This window comes from Macaca thibetana, chromosome 6, assembly GCF_024542745.1.
Source record: "Macaca thibetana thibetana isolate TM-01 chromosome 6, ASM2454274v1, whole genome shotgun sequence".
Lineage (NCBI taxonomy): Eukaryota > Metazoa > Chordata > Mammalia > Primates > Cercopithecidae > Macaca > Macaca thibetana.
In genome coordinates, this window is record NC_065583.1 from 71,507,647 (window position 1) to 71,527,825 (window position 20,179).

Genomic DNA, 20,179 nt, shown 5'->3' on the forward strand with positions numbered 1-20,179 from the left:
GTTCAATAATAGGGAGCTGGTTAAATAAATCATAAAATGCACATTTACCAGAATACTATGCAACCAGGAATTTAGCTTTCGATTTTCTAAGCTAGTAATTTATATACATGAAATGCAGCCTCCTATGGAAGCTGTTGTAGCACAGGAGTGTCTAAAGCATATAAAACAAGGCCGGGCATAGTGGCTCATGCCTGTAATCCCAGTACTTTGGGAGGCCAAGGCAGGCAGATCACCTGAGGTCAGGAGTTCGAGACCAGGCTGGCCAACATGGTGAAACCCCATCTCTACTAAAAATACAAAAATTAGCCAGGTGTGGTGCTGCATGTCTGTAGTCCCAGCTGCTCAGGGAGGCTGAGGCAGAAGACTCGCTTGAACACAGGAGGCAAAAGTTGTAGTGAGCCAAGATCGTGCCACTGCACTCCACCTGGGCAACGGAGTGAGACTCCATCTCAAACAAAAATAAATAAATAAAATAAAATAAAGCTTATAAAACAAGCTTTTGTTTGAGAGTAGGTAGACGCATTTCAGGGCAGGATCGGAAGAGTCAGTCCTTGGATCTATGTTGTAAGCGTGTGTGCCTGCATGAACACAGGTATTGATTGGTCATTTAAAACAATTAACCCTAATTCCTCACTGAGGATGAGTCCTGATTCTGATTAACTTTGGGAGATTCAGCAGACGGTACTAGTTTACTTTTGCTATATCTGTTTTCCTTCTTTCCTTACTAGCTGAAATCTAGTTTGCTGTAGTGCAGCAATTTTTCCTCCTTAAAAAAATTAATAATAAAGGCTGGGCGCTGTGGCTCAAACCTGTAATCCTGGCACTTTGGGAGGCCGAGGTGGGCAGATCACGAGGTCAGGAGACCGAGACCATCCTGGCTAACATGGTGAAACCCCATCTCTACTAAAAATACAAAAAAATTAGCCGGGCGTAGTGGCGATCTCCTGTGGTCCCAGCTACTCAAGAGGCTGAGGCAGGAGAATGGTGTGAACCCAGGAGGTGGAGCCTGCAGTGAGCCGAGATCAGGCCACTGCACTCCTGGGCAACAGAGCAAGACGCTGTCTCAAAAATAAATAAATAAATAATAATAATAATAATAATAATAAAACTTTTTCCCACTTACCTGACATATAAGATGGCTCTGACCAACAAGGTTTACATGGAAGGCACTGAAGAGGAATTCTAGGAAAGCTCTGTAAAAAGGAGCAGTCAGTCAGGATGTCCCTTTTGCCCAAATGTGATGCTGAAGTGCAGTGGCCATCTTGTGTCCATGAGGCAGCAAGCATAGGTCAAAATCCACACGCTAAGGGTGAGTGCACAGGAAGACAAAGCACCTGGCTCCCAGTTGGCACTGTGAGCCACAGTGTCTGCCTTCCACCATCTGTCTCCAGATTTCTTATCACATTTAAAAAAAAAAGGAATAAGAAAAAAATGTTCTTTTGGTTTTCTGTGACTTCATCCAATTTATTTCCAACTTATATAGGAAGGTATCCATTAAAACCTGGGAGAAGTAAAATCCTCTCCTTTTCCTTCAACTCCACTCTACCAACAAAAAAAAAAAAAAAAGAAAAGAGAGAGAAACCCAATGAAAGTTTGTTGGTCATTTTACGTGCTGGATTGGATAATGTTCCACAGGAATTCACATCCATTTAGACTCTATGAGACCTTATTTAGAAACAGGGTGTTTACAGATCTAAATATGTTAAGATGAGGTCATACTCGATAAGGGGTTTCCTAAATCCAATTTGACTGATAAACTTCTAACAAGAGGCAAATTTGGACACAGAGACACAGAGAGGAGAATGGTGTGTGGAGACAGATGCAGAGATTGGAGTAATTGGAGATCTACAAGGCAACAATTGCCAAGTATTACAGGCAACCACCAGAAACTAGGAGAGGGGTATGGAACAGAATCTCCTGCAGAGCTTCCAACAGGAACCAACCCCACTGACAACTTGATTTCAGACTTCTGGCCTCCAGAACTGTGAGACAGTAGATTTCTGCTCTTTCAAAACACACAGTTGTGGTGCTTTGTTACAGCAGCCACAGGAAACCAACACAATTGGTTTGTCTCCTATTGATTTGCAAAAATGTATTTTTACACTCCATGTAGCAAGAATGGGAAACTGTCTGATGAACACTAAGAAAATTTAGTTTCCATTTCTAGCTTTAGAGATATGTCAGAATTCAAGCCTTCCTGAAAAATGTTCACTATCTGTAGGCTTTCCTCTTAAGGAGGTGACCAAGAAAGGGAAGGAATCTCATGTTGTGAGGCAGGAACTCTGCCTGTCACCAGAGGATGGTTTTGTGCTATAAAAGTAATGGCACTGGACCAGCTGAGGCCATAGGAAGACACAGCTCAGAATGTTTGGTGAGTCGAAGTCAATCAAACACAAGAACAACAAAATATAAATAATATAAATGACCAAACTATGGAACCTTGCTTATTGGATACACTCCATCTGGAAAATTGTATATCTGAATATAGATTTTATGATGTACTAGTACTTAAATGATCCACAATCAAGAATTTGGTTAATAAATACAGAAACTCCATTCAATAGACTATTATGATAATTTACACTGCAAATTGTTAGAAGGAAGTTATATCAATATGAAAAATCAAGTTGGTTACAAAATACTATTTACAGTACATTTCCATTTGTTGGAAAGAAAAACATTAGCTGATAGGTAAGAAATAAAGAAAATGAAAAATAAAGAAATTGATAAAAGTAAAGTACCATTAAATCTCCTTATTTCAAAGCAGAGCCTAAAATTAAAGTCATTTAACTAGAACTGTGAGATTTTGCTGATACCTCCAGATTCAACATAAGCATGCAATAACCCAATATCCTCAGAACAATAACCAGAGATCAAAATCTCTAAAGAACTCTGGTAAGAGGACAAAAAACAATCTTTAGCATGTATTTCAATTATGTGATCTATAAAAAAAAAAATTGTTTGTTTTCAGATGCACTTAGTTAATAAGTCCCCTAATTCAAGAAGCGGCCGTTCTCCCTGGTCAAGCAGTTGATTGAACTAGAATAGGAGGAATTATTCTCATCTTTATTCTGATGACTGAAGCCTTTCTTCAGGCCCCATGAATCTGATTCTTTTTTTTTTTTTAATTTATTTATTATTATTATACTTTAAGTTGTAGGGTACATGTGCATAACGTGCAGGTTTGTTACATATGTACACTTGTGCCATGTTGGTGTGCTGCACCCATCAACTCGTCATTTACATCAGGTATAACTCCCAATGCAATCCCTCCCCCCTCCCCCCTCCCCATGATAGGCCCCGGTGTGTGATGTTCCCCTTCCTGAGTCCAAGTGATCTCATTGTTCAGTTCCCACCTATGAGTGAGAACATGCGGTGTTTGGTTTTCTGTTCTTGCGATAGTTTGCTAAGAATGATGGTTTCCAGCTGCATCCATGTCCCTACAAAGGACACAAACTCATCCTTTTTTATGGCTGCATAGTATTCCATGGTGTATATGTGCCACATTTTCGTAATCCAATCTGTCACTGATGGACATTTGGGTTGATTCCAAGTCTTTGCTATTGTGAATAGTGCTGCAATAAACATACGTGTGCATGTGTCTTTATAGCAGCATGATTTATAATCCTTTGGGTATATACCCAGTAATGGGATGGCTGGGTCATATGGTACATCTAGTTCTAGATCCTTGAGGAATCGCCATACTGTTTTCCATAATGGTTGAACTAGTTTACAATCCCAATAAGAGCTATTTATGAGAAACCCACAGCCAATATCATACTGAATGGGCAAAAACTGGAAAAATTCCCTTTGAAAACTGGCGCAAGACAGGGATGCCCTCTCTCACCACTCCTATTCAACATAGTGCTGGAAGTTCTGGCTAGGGCAATTAGGCAAGAGAAAGAAATCAAGGGTATTCAGCTAGGAAAAGAAGAAATCAAATTGTCCCTCTTTGCAGATGACATGATTGTATATTTAGAGAACCCCATTGTCTCAGCCCAAAATCTCCTTAAGCTGATAAGCAACTTCAGCAAAGTCTCAGGATACAAAATTAATGTGCAAAAATCACAAGCATTCTTATACACCAGTAACAGACAAACAGAGAGCCAAATCAGGAATGAACTTCCATTCACAATTGCTTCAAAGAGAATAAAATACCTAGGAATCCAACTTACAAGGGATGTAAAGGACCTCTTCAAGGAGAACTACAAACCACTGCTCAGTGAAATAAAAGAGGACACAAACAAATGGAAGAATCTGATTCTTAAGAAACATTCACTTCTGTCTTCCTGAAGCCAAGGCCAAATTCTAGGCTGCTATGCTCAGGAGCAAACCAAAATGTGAAAGTCTGCCTGTGGCTGGATGGCAATTTCTGAAGGTAGGTGGTGGGCTTCTTGAATGGATCGAACTAAAGAGTTAGCCACAGGGATCCATGAGGACTCAAACAAGGTAAGCATCCTCCAAATGGTCTGACAGTGCAGAGTTCAAATGTGTGAGCAGTGAGAAGTCTGCTTTAGCTGGGAAACCAACAGGCAGAAAGTATTCTATTAAAAGGATGTCAAAGGAGGAAAGCAGGTCAGCGATGGAGAGGGGAAAGGTATGAAAAACTAGGCTGGGTAAGATTTTTTCTGCAGCTAGAAGTTGTAGGAGAAGTCAGCTGAAAAAACAAGACTTCCCTGAACCACTTAACCCTGCAGAAATCCTCCAACCCTGGACCAGCTGATTCAGCCTCTTCCTCCACCAGATATGCATCAGGCCTTCCCCACTGTTCCTGTTTGTTTGCTTGTTTGTTGAGTTACTGAAATATCTGCCCTGACCTTCCCATCACAACAGAGTGTTTGTCTGCTCTCCTTGCTTGATTACATTCTGTTAACCACCTTTACTGGTGTGAGTCTGAGACCCAAGGAGTCATGGAAGAGCCAGGAATGACACGACCTCTCCACACATGCATCGAGGGGCCCTCCTACCATTGCAAACTATATCCAGAAGAAGGGCTCCTTGTTTGAAATATGGAGGCATTGTTAGTGGCAATTAAATTGAAGTTTGTATGTGAAGGTAAGTCTACAGATGTCTGGCTTCTTATAGAGTAATTATAAGGCTGAAAGATAAAAGCAGGTTTGATGTGGAGAAGATGCAGAAAATATAACCCAATTCAGGCAAAAACGTTGAGGCAATAAATGCTTTTGCTCTCCCAGATTTAACATATTCATTCACCAATATAAGCTCACTTAATAAATACCTAGAAGCCATCTCATGAACATAAAATATTAATAATGATCTTATGTATCACCAAAAACTGAAAACTGAGAGGATCACAAAAATAGAATATGAAAGAGTAATTAACATCAATAATTTGTACTACTTCCAGATGGTCAAACTAAAGAGCCTCTTTTACAAGTCAAACTATAAACTATGTAAATTGGTCAGTAAAACACATCACTGAAGATTGAGATAAGAGACTATATCCTGTGTTAAACTTCAAATAATTCAGAAGCAAGTCCTTAGCTGACAGAGAACAATGACATACCTGACTTTCTCAGGCCTCAGCAACCCATGGATATAAAGAGAGTAACATAAAACAATTACAAACCCCCTAATTCCACTGTTTTATACTCCACATGCACAAATTGGCATCCACAGGCCTCAGGGATCTGTTATTTCTGCCTTAGAGTGTCTTATAAAAGCACATATGTTTTTTGTTTCCTCTAGTTCCTCTTTATTGTTGATGATTGACAGAAAAAGCCACCTGAGAGTAGCGCCTGGCAGGTGACAAAGGGGCTGACATCAAAGAGGGAATACTGAGGTTTAGGCATAGGGTGCCCTGAATTCCACTCTGTGCCATTCAGTCACCCTGCACCAAAAGTGCCACAATGGATTCTGCAGGGGCAGGGAAATCTTTCCCCACCTCTTACTTGTGCAACTTTGTCACCAAGGCCACAAAGCAGTATATCTTATACACTTGAACTTTCCTCATGGAAAGGACTCCTTTCCTCTCTGCCTGTACACCTTTCCTTTAGACTCAGAAGTAAGTCCATGAGCTGGGAAGGCAGAGCAGTACATGTAACAAGCATCATGCTGTCTTCCCATCCCCATCTGTCCTGCAAGGGCCCATGGAAACCTCTGGACAGGCCATGTCCCCCTTGCTCAGGCAAGCAGGTAACAGAGTGGGCTGTGCATCCCCTATCAGCCCATCAGACATGCTCCTTGCATCCTGAATTCCAGCAGTGCTCACGGTTCACTCAGTCATTCAGTAAGTCAGCAAATACTCATTGGAAATCTACCCTATTCCATATAGTAGAAATGTAATGATAAAAGCAAATCTGGCCCCTACTCTCATAGAGTTTACGGTCCAGTGGGAGAAGCACATATTATTCAAATAATGATACAAATAGAGGTAAGCATACCATGGCAGTAAGAATAGATGCTGCTAGGAAAAAGTGCAGAGAGAGGGAATCCTTCTGCTCACGGAGTGAGGAATGTGCTTGAGAAAGTCATTAGAGAGTGAACTAGGTGAGGTCAGTGCGGGGGTACCCTAGTGAGAGTGCTCAAGGCAGTGAAGAAATTTAGGTTCAAAATGATACTTTCTGCTTACATGTTGATTTACCTAACATTATCAAGTTCCACAGTGATAGATACTGGGTAGCACTGTGTAGTAACTTCAAAAGATATGTATATAATCTTTGATTCCAAAGAGTTTAAGGTCTAATAGAGAAGACGGGGAAATAGACTTTTATGAGAGTGTGATAGCTACCATAAGAAAGTTATGCATAAGGGACTAAGGGAGTCTCAGGCTAGAGGATCAGGCAAGACTTCCTAGCTAGAGGCCAGTGAGAGGAAGGCTGGGAGGATGGGATTTCCAGGAAGAGCAAAGGGCCTGGACAAAGGCACAGAGACATGAAACAGCATGACGTGCTCAGGGATCCACAGGAAGTTGAGTTTGGCTTATGAGCAGGATGTGAGCAGATGGAGGTCAAGAATGTGACAGGAGATGAGGATGGACAGGCAGAAAAACTAGAGATTCTAAGAGGAGAGGCCTTGTGTGTAAAGTTGAGGATTGGAACCTTATCCAAAAAGGCACAGGGAGATAATCAAAGATTAAAAAGAGAGATAGAGAATGATTTCTTCTTTTATTTTGTTTTGCTTTCTCTCTCACTACCTCCAACAGTGAAATGTACTAAGATTTCAAAAGAAATCCAAAAACTCATAGTGACTGATCCCAGCTCTATTTTATTATTTTTGCAGGTTTATTTCCCCTGTTGGATGTTACTACATAAAATCCCCAGGTGCTTTTCAAAGTATGTTACGTTTCCTCCAGTTTAGTAAATCAGCGAGTTTATTTGCTTTCATTACACTGCCTTGTGTTTTAGTGGGCAGTAAGCCATTCTGGCACTGAGTGAAAATTAATGTTTTTAGCAATAGTGTGGTCACATGTGTGACACAGATGCTAGAGAAGAGGGGTTTTTTTTTAGTATCATGACATTTATTGAACATAAAAAATGAAACAGCTATTGAAAAACAATGATAGTGCTTACTCTTGAATAAGCTGAGCATATTAGAATATAGGTCATTATATATATATTTTAATATTATCTCTGATACATACAAAAGGATTTATTAACATATATTTATGTTGTAAAGTGTAATAATATATTAAATTCCCATGAACCTACTATCCAATGAACACATCATGAATAAGATACATCTACCTATGTATTCATTCCTTTCCTATCTCATGTCACCACCTCCACATAAACTGGAGAGTGGCACCATTCTGAGTTTTGTGTTAATCTTTACTTTTTAAAAATAGCTTTGGTAAAAGGGGATGCATGTCTAAATATACTGCTTAATTTTTGTGGATTAAACATTATCCTAATGGTGTCATATTACTTATGGTCTTTTGGGACCTTTTTTTTTTTTTTTTACAACTCCACATTAGATTTCTGAGATTCATCTATTACTGAGTGTTGCTACGGATCATTAATTTTCACTGCTATATAATATTCCATTGTGTAAGTGTAACCGATTTTAAACTCTTTGCTGTGAACCTGTCACCTAGATACATATTGAATAATTTCTCTGGGGGTATATATTAGGTACAGAATTGCTGAGTTATGACCATCCCTAAGACCCATGATCTTCAGATTCTCCAAGGATGACATGAATGAAAAAAATATTAACGGCAGCTAGAGAGAAGGGGCAGGTCAATTGGTGCATTTAGCCCATTTATATTTAAGGTTAGCTATAGATATGTGTGAATTTGATCCTGTCATCATAATGTCAACTGGTTATTTTGCAGATTTGATTGTGTGGTTGCAGTGTCACTGGTCTGTAGACTTAAGTGTGTTTCTGTGGTGGCCAGAAATGACCTTTTGTTTCCATATTTAGCACTCCCTTAAGGACTTCTTGTAGGCAGATCTAGTGTTAACCAATTTTCTTAGCACTTGCTTGGCTGAAAAGGATCTTATTTCTCCTTCACTTATGAAGCTTAGTTTGGTTGGATATGAAATTCTTGGTTGGAGTTTCTTTTCTTTAAGAATGCTGAATATACAGGACCCCAATCTCTTCTGGCTTGTAGGGTTTATGCTGAAAGCTCTACTATTAGCCTGATGGATTTCCCTTTGTAGGTGATCTGCCCTTTCTCTCTAACTCCCTTTAATATTTCTTTATTTTGTGCCATCCTTGGAGAATCTAAAGATCATGTATCTTAGGAATGATCATTTGTGTGGTATCTCACAGACATTCTCTGCATTTCTTGAATTGAATGAATGTTGGACTCTCTAGTGAGGTTGGGGAAATTTTCATGTACAATATGCTCAAGTATGTTTTTCAAGTTGCTTGACTTCTCTCTCTCTGGGATGCCAACAAGTGTAGATTTGGTCTCTTTACATAATCCCATGTTTCTCCATGTTCCTCGGAGGCTTATTTCATTTTTTTTATTCTCTTTTTTTTTTTTTTTTTTTAAATTTTTGTCTAACTGAGTTACTTTGGAGAACCAGTCTTCAAGTTCTGAGATTCTTTCTACAGCTTGGTGTATTCTGCTGTTAATAATTGCAATTGTGTTATGAAATTCTTATGGTGTGTTTTTTAGCTCTATCAGATCAGTTTCATTCTTTCTTATAATGGCTATTTTGTGTCTCAGCTTCTGTATCATTTTATTGTAATCCTTAGAATCCTTGGCTTGGGTTTTGACTTTCTCCTGAACCTCAGTAATCTTCATTCCGGTCCATATTTTGAATTCTATGTCTGTCATTTTAGCCATTTCAGCCTTGTTAAGAACACTTGCTAGGGAACTAGTGTGGTCATTTGGAGGTAAAAAAACACTCTGACTTTTTCAATTGCCAGAGTTCTTGTGCTGTTTCCTCCTCATCTGTGTGGACCAATGTTTTGTTAACTGAGTAATTTAAGTATAGTCAGTTGACTTCGTTTCTGGATATTTTCAGAGGGCTGAGGCTTTCTGCAAGGTTTTTATTATTTGTAGCTGAGTTCTTGTCCTTGGTTTCACAAGTGGGTATATTAGCAAAGTACTTTTGGTGTTGAAGTTTGCACTATGATCCTGTAGATGATGCTAAAGTATAATGACCAGTAGGTCGGCTCTTGCTCCGCTACATGGCTCCTCTGTCTTTCTATAAAGTTGCAGCCATACTCCCTCTCAGTGCTCTGAAAATACAGGTTCCTCTCCCACTCTAGTGCTAGCTGCAGATCTCAGCATGGCACCCTCAGCCTACACACTGCAGCTTTGGGGTGATCTCAGGCTTTATGTTGTCTCCCCAGCTTGCAGGCAGCAGAAGGGACCTTCACAGTGGCTGGGACAGAAAGCCTTTCACTTGTCTTTTGGACCTCCACCCCAGAGAAACCCAGAGCCGCTACCAATCTATGCAACCAGCCTACAGTTGAGTGGCTGTGTTGTGGGCCAAGCTAGGGAGCCCTACCTGTTGACAAGCAGGCAGGGTGGGGGTTCACAGGGAAGACCCACTGACCTCTTCTCCTTAGGGCATCTGTGGCTTGCTGGAGGTGTGGATAAAGTGCTCAGGGTCTTTGTTCTTTCCCCAGTCCGAGGGCCACAAGGCGGGTACCACTGCACTGGCAGTGGCAGAGGGGCTTTCAGTTGCCTCTGGGAGCTCCACCTCACAGGAACACAGCACTACTAATGGAAATGTTCGGCGGAGGGTGTGTGGGGTGGCTGTGCTGCTGGCACAAGCTGGGAACTTTGCTTGGTGAATAGTGGGGGGTCAAGGACTCACAGGGAAGAGAGACTGGGCTCCTCTTCACGTGGCGACTGTGACATACTGGAAGTGCAAATGAAGACTTCAGGCTCTGTGTTCTTTCCCCAGTCCAAGAGCAGCAAGGGCAGAACTGCTGCAGTGGCAGTGGCAGAGAGGCCGTCACTTGTCCCTGGGAGCTCCACCCCTGGGAAACCCAGAGCCACTACCAGTGGGTGTGCTCAGCCAGGGGCGGGGCAGCTGCTCTGTGGTCTCAAGCCAGTGAGAAGTTGGATGGTAGGGACTTACAGGGAAGAGAAGCTGGGCTCCTCTCCATATGATGAACCAGAGCAGCAAAAATGGTGGTATACCTGCTACCTCTAGGAACTACATCCCAGGGAAGTGCAGAGATGCTGCTGGCCAGAGAGCCCAGATGGTGTTGTGGTGGCCACACCAGGGTCCCAGGCCAATGGGCCTTGTTCAGTGAAGTACAGTGAAGACAAAGCCTACGATCCTTCCACTGCTCAGCCCCGTAGATTTTGCCCCTATCCTGGGTGTGTGCAAGGGAGCCCAGCCTCTCCCATTGCCAGAGCTGTAGCTGCTGGTCCTGGGGTGCCTGGGGATCCAAGCCCCCTGGGACTTTGTGTGTGTCTCTGCAGCAGGTCTGCCCAGACTGCGTAGCTTTTGTGTCAGACTGGAGGCCCCAGTGGTGGAGGGGGGAGGGGGTCAGAGACAACACAGGTGATCTCCTGAGCCCAGGGTTACAAAGGTCCATGGCAGAAATGTGGGTGCCCAGGGACTCTCACTCACCATTTCCCTGCCTTGGGAGACCTCCCTTGACCCCATGCCACTCCCAAGTGGGCAGTTTTCCTGTTTCACTCTTCTCCATTCTCCGTGGGTCATGTTGCTTCCTTGATGAATCCCAATGTAACCAGCTGGATGATCTAGTTGAAGAGCTAGTGTTTACTCCCCACTCTTCCTTCTCTCCATGACAGCAGGGCACACCAGCTGCTTCTAGTCAGCCATCTTGGCCCCTCTCCTGTTACCTTGTTTTAATAAAATCTTCCTTATTCCAAAACTAGAACAATATTTTTCTATATTTTCTTCCTAAAGTTTTCCTTTTAGCAAAAGTCCTTATCTGTTTAAGTTGACTCTAGTGTACAGCATAAGACAGGAATTCAATTTTAGGTTTTTGAATGAATGCTCAGTTGTCCCAGCACTGTTTATTGAACAATTCTTCCTTTCTTCATTGATCTTTAACACCCCTGTGCCACATGTTTTCTGTGGCCCCTGGGACCCATTGATATTCCCTTCTTGGTCTCCTTTGTATCACAAGAGCTAGAAACCCAGGAGCTGAATTTTCCAAACTTCTTTGCCTATAAGGTTTAAGATACAGTGCTGTCAAAAAAAAAAATGCACTTACACAAATTTGGAAGACAGTAGGGAGGTAGAAATAATTCACTCCCAGCAATAATTGCAGAGGAAATACAGACCTGGGTAGGTGTGAGGTTTTACATATATGGTAGTCACAGTCTTGGGGCTGCAGTTTGGGGATGCTGTGACCTCAGCAGGCATGTCCGACAGTGTGCTGACCTCTGAATAACCTCTACAGATGGCTGTGGCAGTGGATCATACAGCTAATGGCACCTTCTTTTCCCATATATTTGCCCTTCCAGCCCTTCAATAATTTGTGCATATCTTCCTGTTTTAAATTCCTCCTACTTAAAATACTGAATGATTTCTGGTTTCTTCATTGCACCTAAAAAATAGACCACTTCTGTCAAAGATCATAATTTCATTTATGAACAGGTCTATTCCTGGATTTTCTATTATGTGTCATTGGTTGTTTTAACTGTCCCTGAGGCCATACAGAGCCTCAGTTATGGCTTTAAATAAACCTTGGTATCAGTAAGGTAAGTCTTCTTAGGGCTCATGTTATGGTTTGGATATGATTTGTCCCCACCAAAAGTCATGTTGAAATCAGCTCATGTTCATCCCCAGTGTGGCAGTGTTGGGAGGTGGGGCCTAACGGGAAGTGTTCTGGTCATGGTGTGGATCCCTCAGAAATGACCTGTGTCTTCTAGCAGTAGTGAGTTCTCACTCTCAAGACTAAATTAGCTGTCTTGGAAATGGATCAGTGCCTGCTTGCCAAGAAGATGCTGTGGCCATGCTCCTTGAACTTCCCAGCCTGCATAACTAAGAGATAAATAAACTTCTTTTCATTATAAATTACCCACTCTCAGGTATGCTGTCATAGCAGCCAGTGACCCTCTTCTTCTTCTTCGTAAATACTTTGGTTGCTCTGAGCTCTTTGCTATTCTATACCTACTTCAGAGTCACCTTGTCCAATTCATTTTTAAAAGTCATACTTTTTATTACACTTGCATCAAATCAATTGGTACATTTTTTGAAAATTAACATGTGTTCACATTTTAGAAGAATCATTTCAGTAATGGTGAGTGCATTCAGTTTGGTGACGTCAAACTGAAGGATAAAAAATACTAAGTAGAGAGCTGCACATGCAATTAGGTGAAATAAGGCAATGACAATGAGAATGAAGAGATTTATGCTATGTTTATGAGATAAAACAATATAAAGATATACTGACTAAAAGGGAAAAATTATGGCTAATAACACCTTCTGGGCCCCAGTGTGCTATTCCTTACCATAAACACCAAAGTAGTCTGAGTAGGGCCAAGTATAATGAGACTAGTTTAGGACATGTTGAGTTCTGGTGACTAAGAGATTGCTGAGTGAAAACGAGGGTGAAATTCTCAGAAAGGAATGAGCTGTATTTGTAGAGTTAACAGTCATGCAAATGTAAGTGATTGTAGAAGCCAGTGTAGAAAAATGTACCCACCCTTGGGAAGAAACTAGGAGAATTGTCATTTTAAAGAGATCACAAGAAAAGGAGCCAGTGAAAGATACTGAGAGAACTGTCCAGAGACAGAGCAGAAAATCTAGCTAAGAAAACCTCTGTGAAACTCAAAAGAGCAGTTTTAGAAAGGAGGAAGTTGTTATCAGTGTTAAATAACTAAAGAAAAACTGTATATATCCACTCTATTTAGTAATATAAAGTTAATTGTTGGAAATAATTTCATTGCTTTTCGGGGGACAGAAGGCAAAGTATTATCAGTTGAACAGTAAATGGCAAATGAGGAAGGAAGATAGTATAAGAATAGACAAGTCTTCCCAAGAAGCATGGCTGCAAAGAGAAAGAGATACAGAACAGTAGCTAAAGGGTGATGGGGCATCAGAGGAAATTTTTCTAAAAACATGTTGTATGTAGAAGGGATCAAACAAAACATAGAGAAAGGAAAATCGATGGCTAATGGTCCAAGGCCTCTGTCAAGTCAGAGGACACATTACAATGCAAGTAGTTGGATGGATGGATTAGACTTTGGCAGCAAGAGGGACAATCTTTTATGGAAAATAGAAAAGACTGTGAAATCCTGGGTCCTGATGGAAACACATTTTGTAAGTGGTTTGAGGTTGTAGGCATGAGGAAGTTATTATTTTTGTTTGTTTGTTTTCTCAGTCAATTTGAAGGTATGATCGTATCCTGAGAGTAAGAGAGGATATGGCAGAGGAAGGGATTTGAAGAGGGTGTTAGACAAAGTTGAGAAGAGCTATTGAGATAAAAGAGAGAAGCAGCTGACTAGCTGCATGGAGAATGATTCCAGGCAGCACTGAGAGTCCGCCTAATGTGGAAGGGTTTGTCCAAACTGCTGAATGATTTTCCCCAGTAGATCACGGAAATTTGATGTCGCGTGTTTCAGTTTGTCCCAAAACTTGTATACATAGTTTTCACTATGGTGACATTGGATACATGCCATGAAATCTTACATGACTTTTATTGCAAACTGGTATGGGCTAAATGGCAGATAGAAAAGATTGCCACAATTAGGCCTGTAGGAAAAAACAGAAGAAAAATTAAACCATAGTATGTGGCAGGTTAAAAAAACAAAAGACTGAATAAGAAAATACTCTTTAACTTTGGCTGGTTTGGGGTTATACCAAAAGATATTGATATGTGGCTAAGAGAAACAATTATTCTTTAAATAGGGTTAAGAAATGAAATAGCATTCCAGTACCAATGACAACTGCAAAACATGTGGGGAAGCCACCATTCAAAGATGACTTTGTACAGGATGGTGATTAAACAACTCCAGCCAACAGATCAGATATCCTGTTCTTAAAGAAACTTAATAAAACTGTAGGACATATTGATTTTGCTCTTCCTCTAGGCAGAAATATGCCAAGGATTTCCACCAAGAAAATAAATAATCTTGAGCTTTCCTAAGAAAGCAAATGTGGAGTTATAGAGTCTCAAAATGAATCCAGGGATAGGGCTAGTTCAGCACGCAGCTAATATTATAAAGATTCATTACCAAGTGCTGTGTTAACAAAGATGAAACACCTATCAAAGGACCTGGAGATTTTTTTCCCTAAAATATACACAGGAGAAATGGAGACAGAAGAGCAAGTAATAACTTGATGAACTGATAAGCCATCTGTGAAGTAGAGATCCATCAGGTGCCCCATGAGAGGTAGTTCTGGAGAGTTCCAGGGGAATGGTTTGATACATTGTTAATCACTGAGACTCCAACAGCACAGCTGTTACTTGAAAATGTGAGGGGTTGGGACAGAATGTTCCAGAGGGGAGCTGTGAAGTATCAGAGCTTTCCTTGTTCCCTTGGATGTGAGATCAACAGGCATCTGCCACAGTGGCTCATGAAACAGCATTGGCTGAGCTGGTCACCGATCACACACTACAAATTAAAAGTGGTTTCTTAGCTAAAACAGACTATGAAATGGCTACAAGAATGCTTCTCTATTCAATATGTCAAGGGCACACGTGAGCTGCAATCTACAGTGGAAATTAAGGAAAAAAAGTTGATGGTAAGAGAAAGGGAACCCAGGAAAGAAAAAGAAAGAGCAGAAATCTCTCTGTCCATCCCTCTCATCTTTTCTTCTACTTTTTTTGTAGAAAAATTCACTGTTTTCCCATGTGCCACTGTCCAGGAGGGAGCTATATTGAAATAACATTTCCAGAAATTATTGCCAACTTTTATCTGCTCCTCCTAAAAGGAGGAGGGGTGATTTATCTACCTTGTAGATATACTACTTTTAGCAAACTGGAATAGAATAGCATATCTTTAATCTGATTATAGGCTATGGAAAACTTCTATAGCAAATATCATGTTTAATAGGAATTTAATAGGAGTTTAATGGTGACATATTAAAAGCTTTCACTTTGCCCAAGCTCAAGAACAAAACAAGGATATCAGTTATTATTGACCCTTTAAATTATACTGGAGGTCCTAGGTAGTACAATAGAAAATACAAATAAATAAAATATATAAATACAAATAAAATATCTTGGAAAGTAAGCAAAGAAATCAACTGCTCTTATTCACAGAATATATAATTATGAGCACTGAAAAATTCTTAAACTACAATTAACAAATTAATAAATAAATCTAACAATGTTTCTGGATATAAACTCAGTATTTAAATCAATAAAGAATATATATACAATAGTGCATATAATTAGGAAGTAATTTTTTAATCAGAGGTTTTACAATAGCATAAAAAATATTCAAATGTCCAGGAATAAATTAAAGATATATAAGACCTCTACACAAAAGAATAAAAGACATAGAGAAATTTAAGAATAGCTAAATACATGGAGAGATATATCTCATTTATGGACTGGAATAGTTATTATTCTAAAGCTTCCTTTTTCTGATTCAGTACAATTCCAAATAAAATTACAGCTTTTCTATGGAAATGGCAAGGGCCAAGAATAGGAAAAACTATCCTGAAGAAGAATAACCAAATAAGAGGTTTTATAGCACCAAATATTAAGACATAATAAAGTTTCAGCAGTTAAGGGAGCATTGTTTTGTCATCTGAATAGACAATTAGAAACCAATGAAAGAGAGTAGAAAATTCATAATTATACTCATACTTACATGGTGCCTCCTGAAATTTGATAAAAGCTCCACTACAATGGGGAAAGGATGACCTTTTCAATAAAGAGCACCAGATCAATTGAGCATCCATATGGGGGAAAAAAGTGCATTTTCACCGCACTATTCGTCGTATACAAAAATTCATTTCAGATAGATTATAGACCTCTATTTGAAAGATAAAAGAAAAATAATTCTAGAAGAATATATAGGAGAATATATTCATGACCTTGGAACAAGAAAAGATTGATTAAACAAGACACAAAGAAAATAGTATTTATAATAACAGACACTGAGTAATTGGCCTGGATTGAAAACCATGTGGCAGTAATTACTAAAGCTGAATATATTCATATTCTATAAACTCTAAATTCTACTTCTAGAGGTATACCCAAAAGCATGTGCATATATGTGCACCAGAGACCTGCACAAATTGTCTTACAAGAATGATTCATCATAGACCCCTAGTGGAAACAACCTAAGCTTCATAGATAATAGAATATATAAGTTAAGTTGTGCTATATTCCTACAACGGAATATTATAGAACAATGAGGAACATCAGACTACTGCTACATGCTATGACTTGGGTGAATAATTTTGAGAACAAGAAGCCCAATACAAGAGAATGCATATTATATGATTCCATTTTTATAAAGCTCTAAAAACATGTTAAACTAATTTATTGAGGTAGAAGATACTAGAATAGTAGTTAATTTGTTGGAACTAAAATTACTATGCATTGACATGAGGGAGGCTGTGAAGGAGTTTGTGTTCTATTTCTTGATCATAGGTATGCTCATTTTGTAAGGCTAATACTTTATAATATTTTATTTATAGTTTAGAAAAATAATATGCAAAATAAAAATCACAAATACAAACTGCACTTTCACTCCTTAAGACTTCAATGCCTTTTCATACTTAAGATGAAGGAATGAATACACTACTCTTGCTCTTATAGAATGTATTAAAGAAAATTTGAAAAATCAATCTAATGAGTTGCTGATTGGTATAGTGGGGTGTAACAAAAACAGCATGAACATATCTCAGTTCAAGCACTTGCATTTACGTGTGGCAGCTTTGTGGACTCGTTGACCTTGGTTTCTTTATCTATAAAGCAATGGCAATAGTATTCCTCTTCCCCTACTTTGATATCCTCACTCAACCTGGAAAACATTTTTCTTTTCACATTTTACCCTAAATTCTGGCTTCTTGGTGAAACCTTTTTCTGTTCCTCATGCTGACTTTAATAATCCTTCCCTCCTTCTCTATCCACACTTTCAACATACTTACTGCTTTGATCTGAGTGTTGGTGTCCTCCCAGAATTCCTTTGCTGGAACTTCATCTCCAATGTGATAGTACTAAGAAGTGGGGCCTTTGGGAGGTGATTAGGTCCTGAGGGTTCTGTCCTGAATGGAATTAGTGCCCTTATAAAAATGATTGAACAGAAAACCAAACACAGCATGTTCTCATTCATAAGTGGGAGTTGAACAATGAGAACATATGGACACAGGGAGGGGAACATCACACACTGGGGTCTGTCGGGGGGTGGGTGGCTAGGGGAGAGATAGCTTTAGGAAAAATACCTAATGTAGATGATGGGTTGATGGGTGCAGCAAACCACCATGGCACTTGTATACCTATGTAACAAACCTGCACGTTCTGTGTATGTATCCCAGAACTTAAAGTGTATGTGCGTGTGTGTGTGTGTGTGTGTGTATACTTTATATATATAAACTTTATATGTATATATAAAATATATACTTTATATATATATGATATATATATGATTGAAGGAGCTTGCTTGTCTCTTCCTTGTCTTCTGCCATGTAGAGACAAGATCTTGCCCCTCTTCCTGTTCCTCCCAATAGCAAGGCTAAGGCCCACCTTGGAAGCAGAGAGCAAACCCTCACCAGACACTGAATCTGCTGGCACCTTGATCTTGGACTTCCCAGCATCCAGAACTGTGAAAATAAATTTCTATTGTTTATAAATGACACAGTTTAAGATATTTTGTTATAGCAGCACAAACAGACTGAGTCACTTACATTATAGTACAGATGCTCCTCAACTTACAATGGGATCACATCCTCATAAACCCGCTGCAAGTTGAAAATATCACGTCAAAATGCATTTAATCAGCCTAACCTACTGAACATCAGAGCTTATCCTAGCTTGCTTTAAATGTGCTCAAAACACCTACATTTGCTTACAGTTGGGCAAAATCATCTAATGTAAAGCCTATTTTATGAGAAAAGTGTTAAATATCTCATATAATTTACTGAATACTATACTGAAAGTGAAAGACAAAATGGTTGTATGAGTACTCAAAGTACAGTTTCTACTGAATGAGTATCACTTTTGCACCATCATAAAGTCAAAAAATCTTAAGTCAAACTATCATAAGTCAGAGACCATCCACATTAGATTTTTTTTCCCACTAGAAGAGAACTTCTAGAAGCTTCTAGAACACAAGGACTGATGTTTTGTATACCTGGAACCAAGCCTAATGCCTGACACATCAGTGCTCAATAAATATATGCATGAATAAATAAATGAGTGAATGAAAGTCAGTCTTACCTACCTAATCGAGAGACTGTAACAATCCTGTGGGTTCATATTGCATGAAAGGGAAACGCTACACAGAGGTAAATGATTGCAGAATGATGCACAGGAATAAGCCACAGAATAGTTTCCAGTTTATCTTCTTCACTCATGAAGGAATACAGAATACAGTAGCTGATTTTTGAAGAGTCATGATAACTGAAGGGTTTAAAAAATATTCACAGAACCTTCACTGAAACTCACAAACCCTGAAAAGACAGACAACTGACAACTAAAATAGGAATCTAGTCAGAAGTGACAATAAAACACTTGTCATGGAGACAGAGGCAATGTTTAAAACAAGCAGCCCTCAGGATTGAAATGCATTCTCCCTGTCTACTCCAAAACTCAATGGATGGGTAAATAATGTGAAAGGAAATCAGTATGTCCTACTACTATAAATGAGGCAATTAGACTATCTGTTGCACACACATTTATGAATAGTGGTGCCGGCAAGCATCTTCAAAAAGATGCATCTGCTTCTTTTGTGCGGAAATATATAATCAAACTCTCCCCTCTTTTAATAGATCATGGCCTACCTTTTTGTTTTGAGTTTATGTTATACAAGCTAATTTTCACTCTTTATTTTACTAAAATAAAAGAACTCTAGTCAAATGACAACACATCAATATCACCATCGATGCCAACATTATGTTTTTCCTCAGGAACATTTAACAATTCTTCTCCCAACCCAGCACAACAGAAGATGTATAAGGAAGCAGTTTGACTGACTCTAGGGATTGGGTTTGGCCTGTAGAACACTTCACCTCGAAGTCAGCTGTTCAAATCCAGCCCCAAGTGAAGAGGATGAAAATATTTTCAGGTGTCGTGGGCTTAAATCAAGTTAAAGCCTTGATTCAGCTCCCTGAGGTAATATATTTTAGCATCTTATTCACAGCCCTACAGCAAGAAAAAGGTCTGCAGACACCCAGAGACTGAACTAGCCCTTTATCCAACATCCAGCTGCATTCTGCGGGCCCCACCCAGTGTCCTATCAGGCCCCTCCCGTGAGGTAACAGGAAGATTTTCACTTCACATCTCTTACTGACACCTAAATTGTTACCTCCCACCACTGGGATGCTGGAAACGAAGCTGGGGATTTAGAAAGAAAAAGCTATTCAATGCTTTCCTTCTCAAACAACGAGATGATTCAGAAAGAAGAAGAAAAACAAGAAAATTAAATACGGAATTACAAACTTTCCTGTACATGGCTCTGAATACATAGTAATTTCCCTGATAAACTTTAAGATTTGGCCCAGGGAAAATATTCACCCCATTATGAATGTAATGGAGTTCCTATAAATATGATACACAACCTACTAACTTGCATACCAAATTAGATGCGGGAGACATTGCTGAATCAGAAACACCTGTTCCTGAATTTCTGTAAATACATAAGCTA

General features: G+C 39.6%; 1 protein-coding gene across 1 annotated transcript in view; it reads right to left on the reverse strand.

Annotated features, from left to right (window-relative positions):
- Positions 1-10,441: 10,441 nt before the first annotated feature.
- Positions 10,442-20,179, reverse strand: part of LOC126956139 (uncharacterized) — a 604,199-nt gene continuing 594,461 nt past the window's right edge. Inside the window, exon 2 of the mRNA XM_050792988.1 lies at positions 10,442-10,457. Coding sequence (XP_050648945.1) covers positions 10,442-10,457 — 16 coding nt within the window. The remainder of the gene's footprint in view (positions 10,458-20,179) is intronic.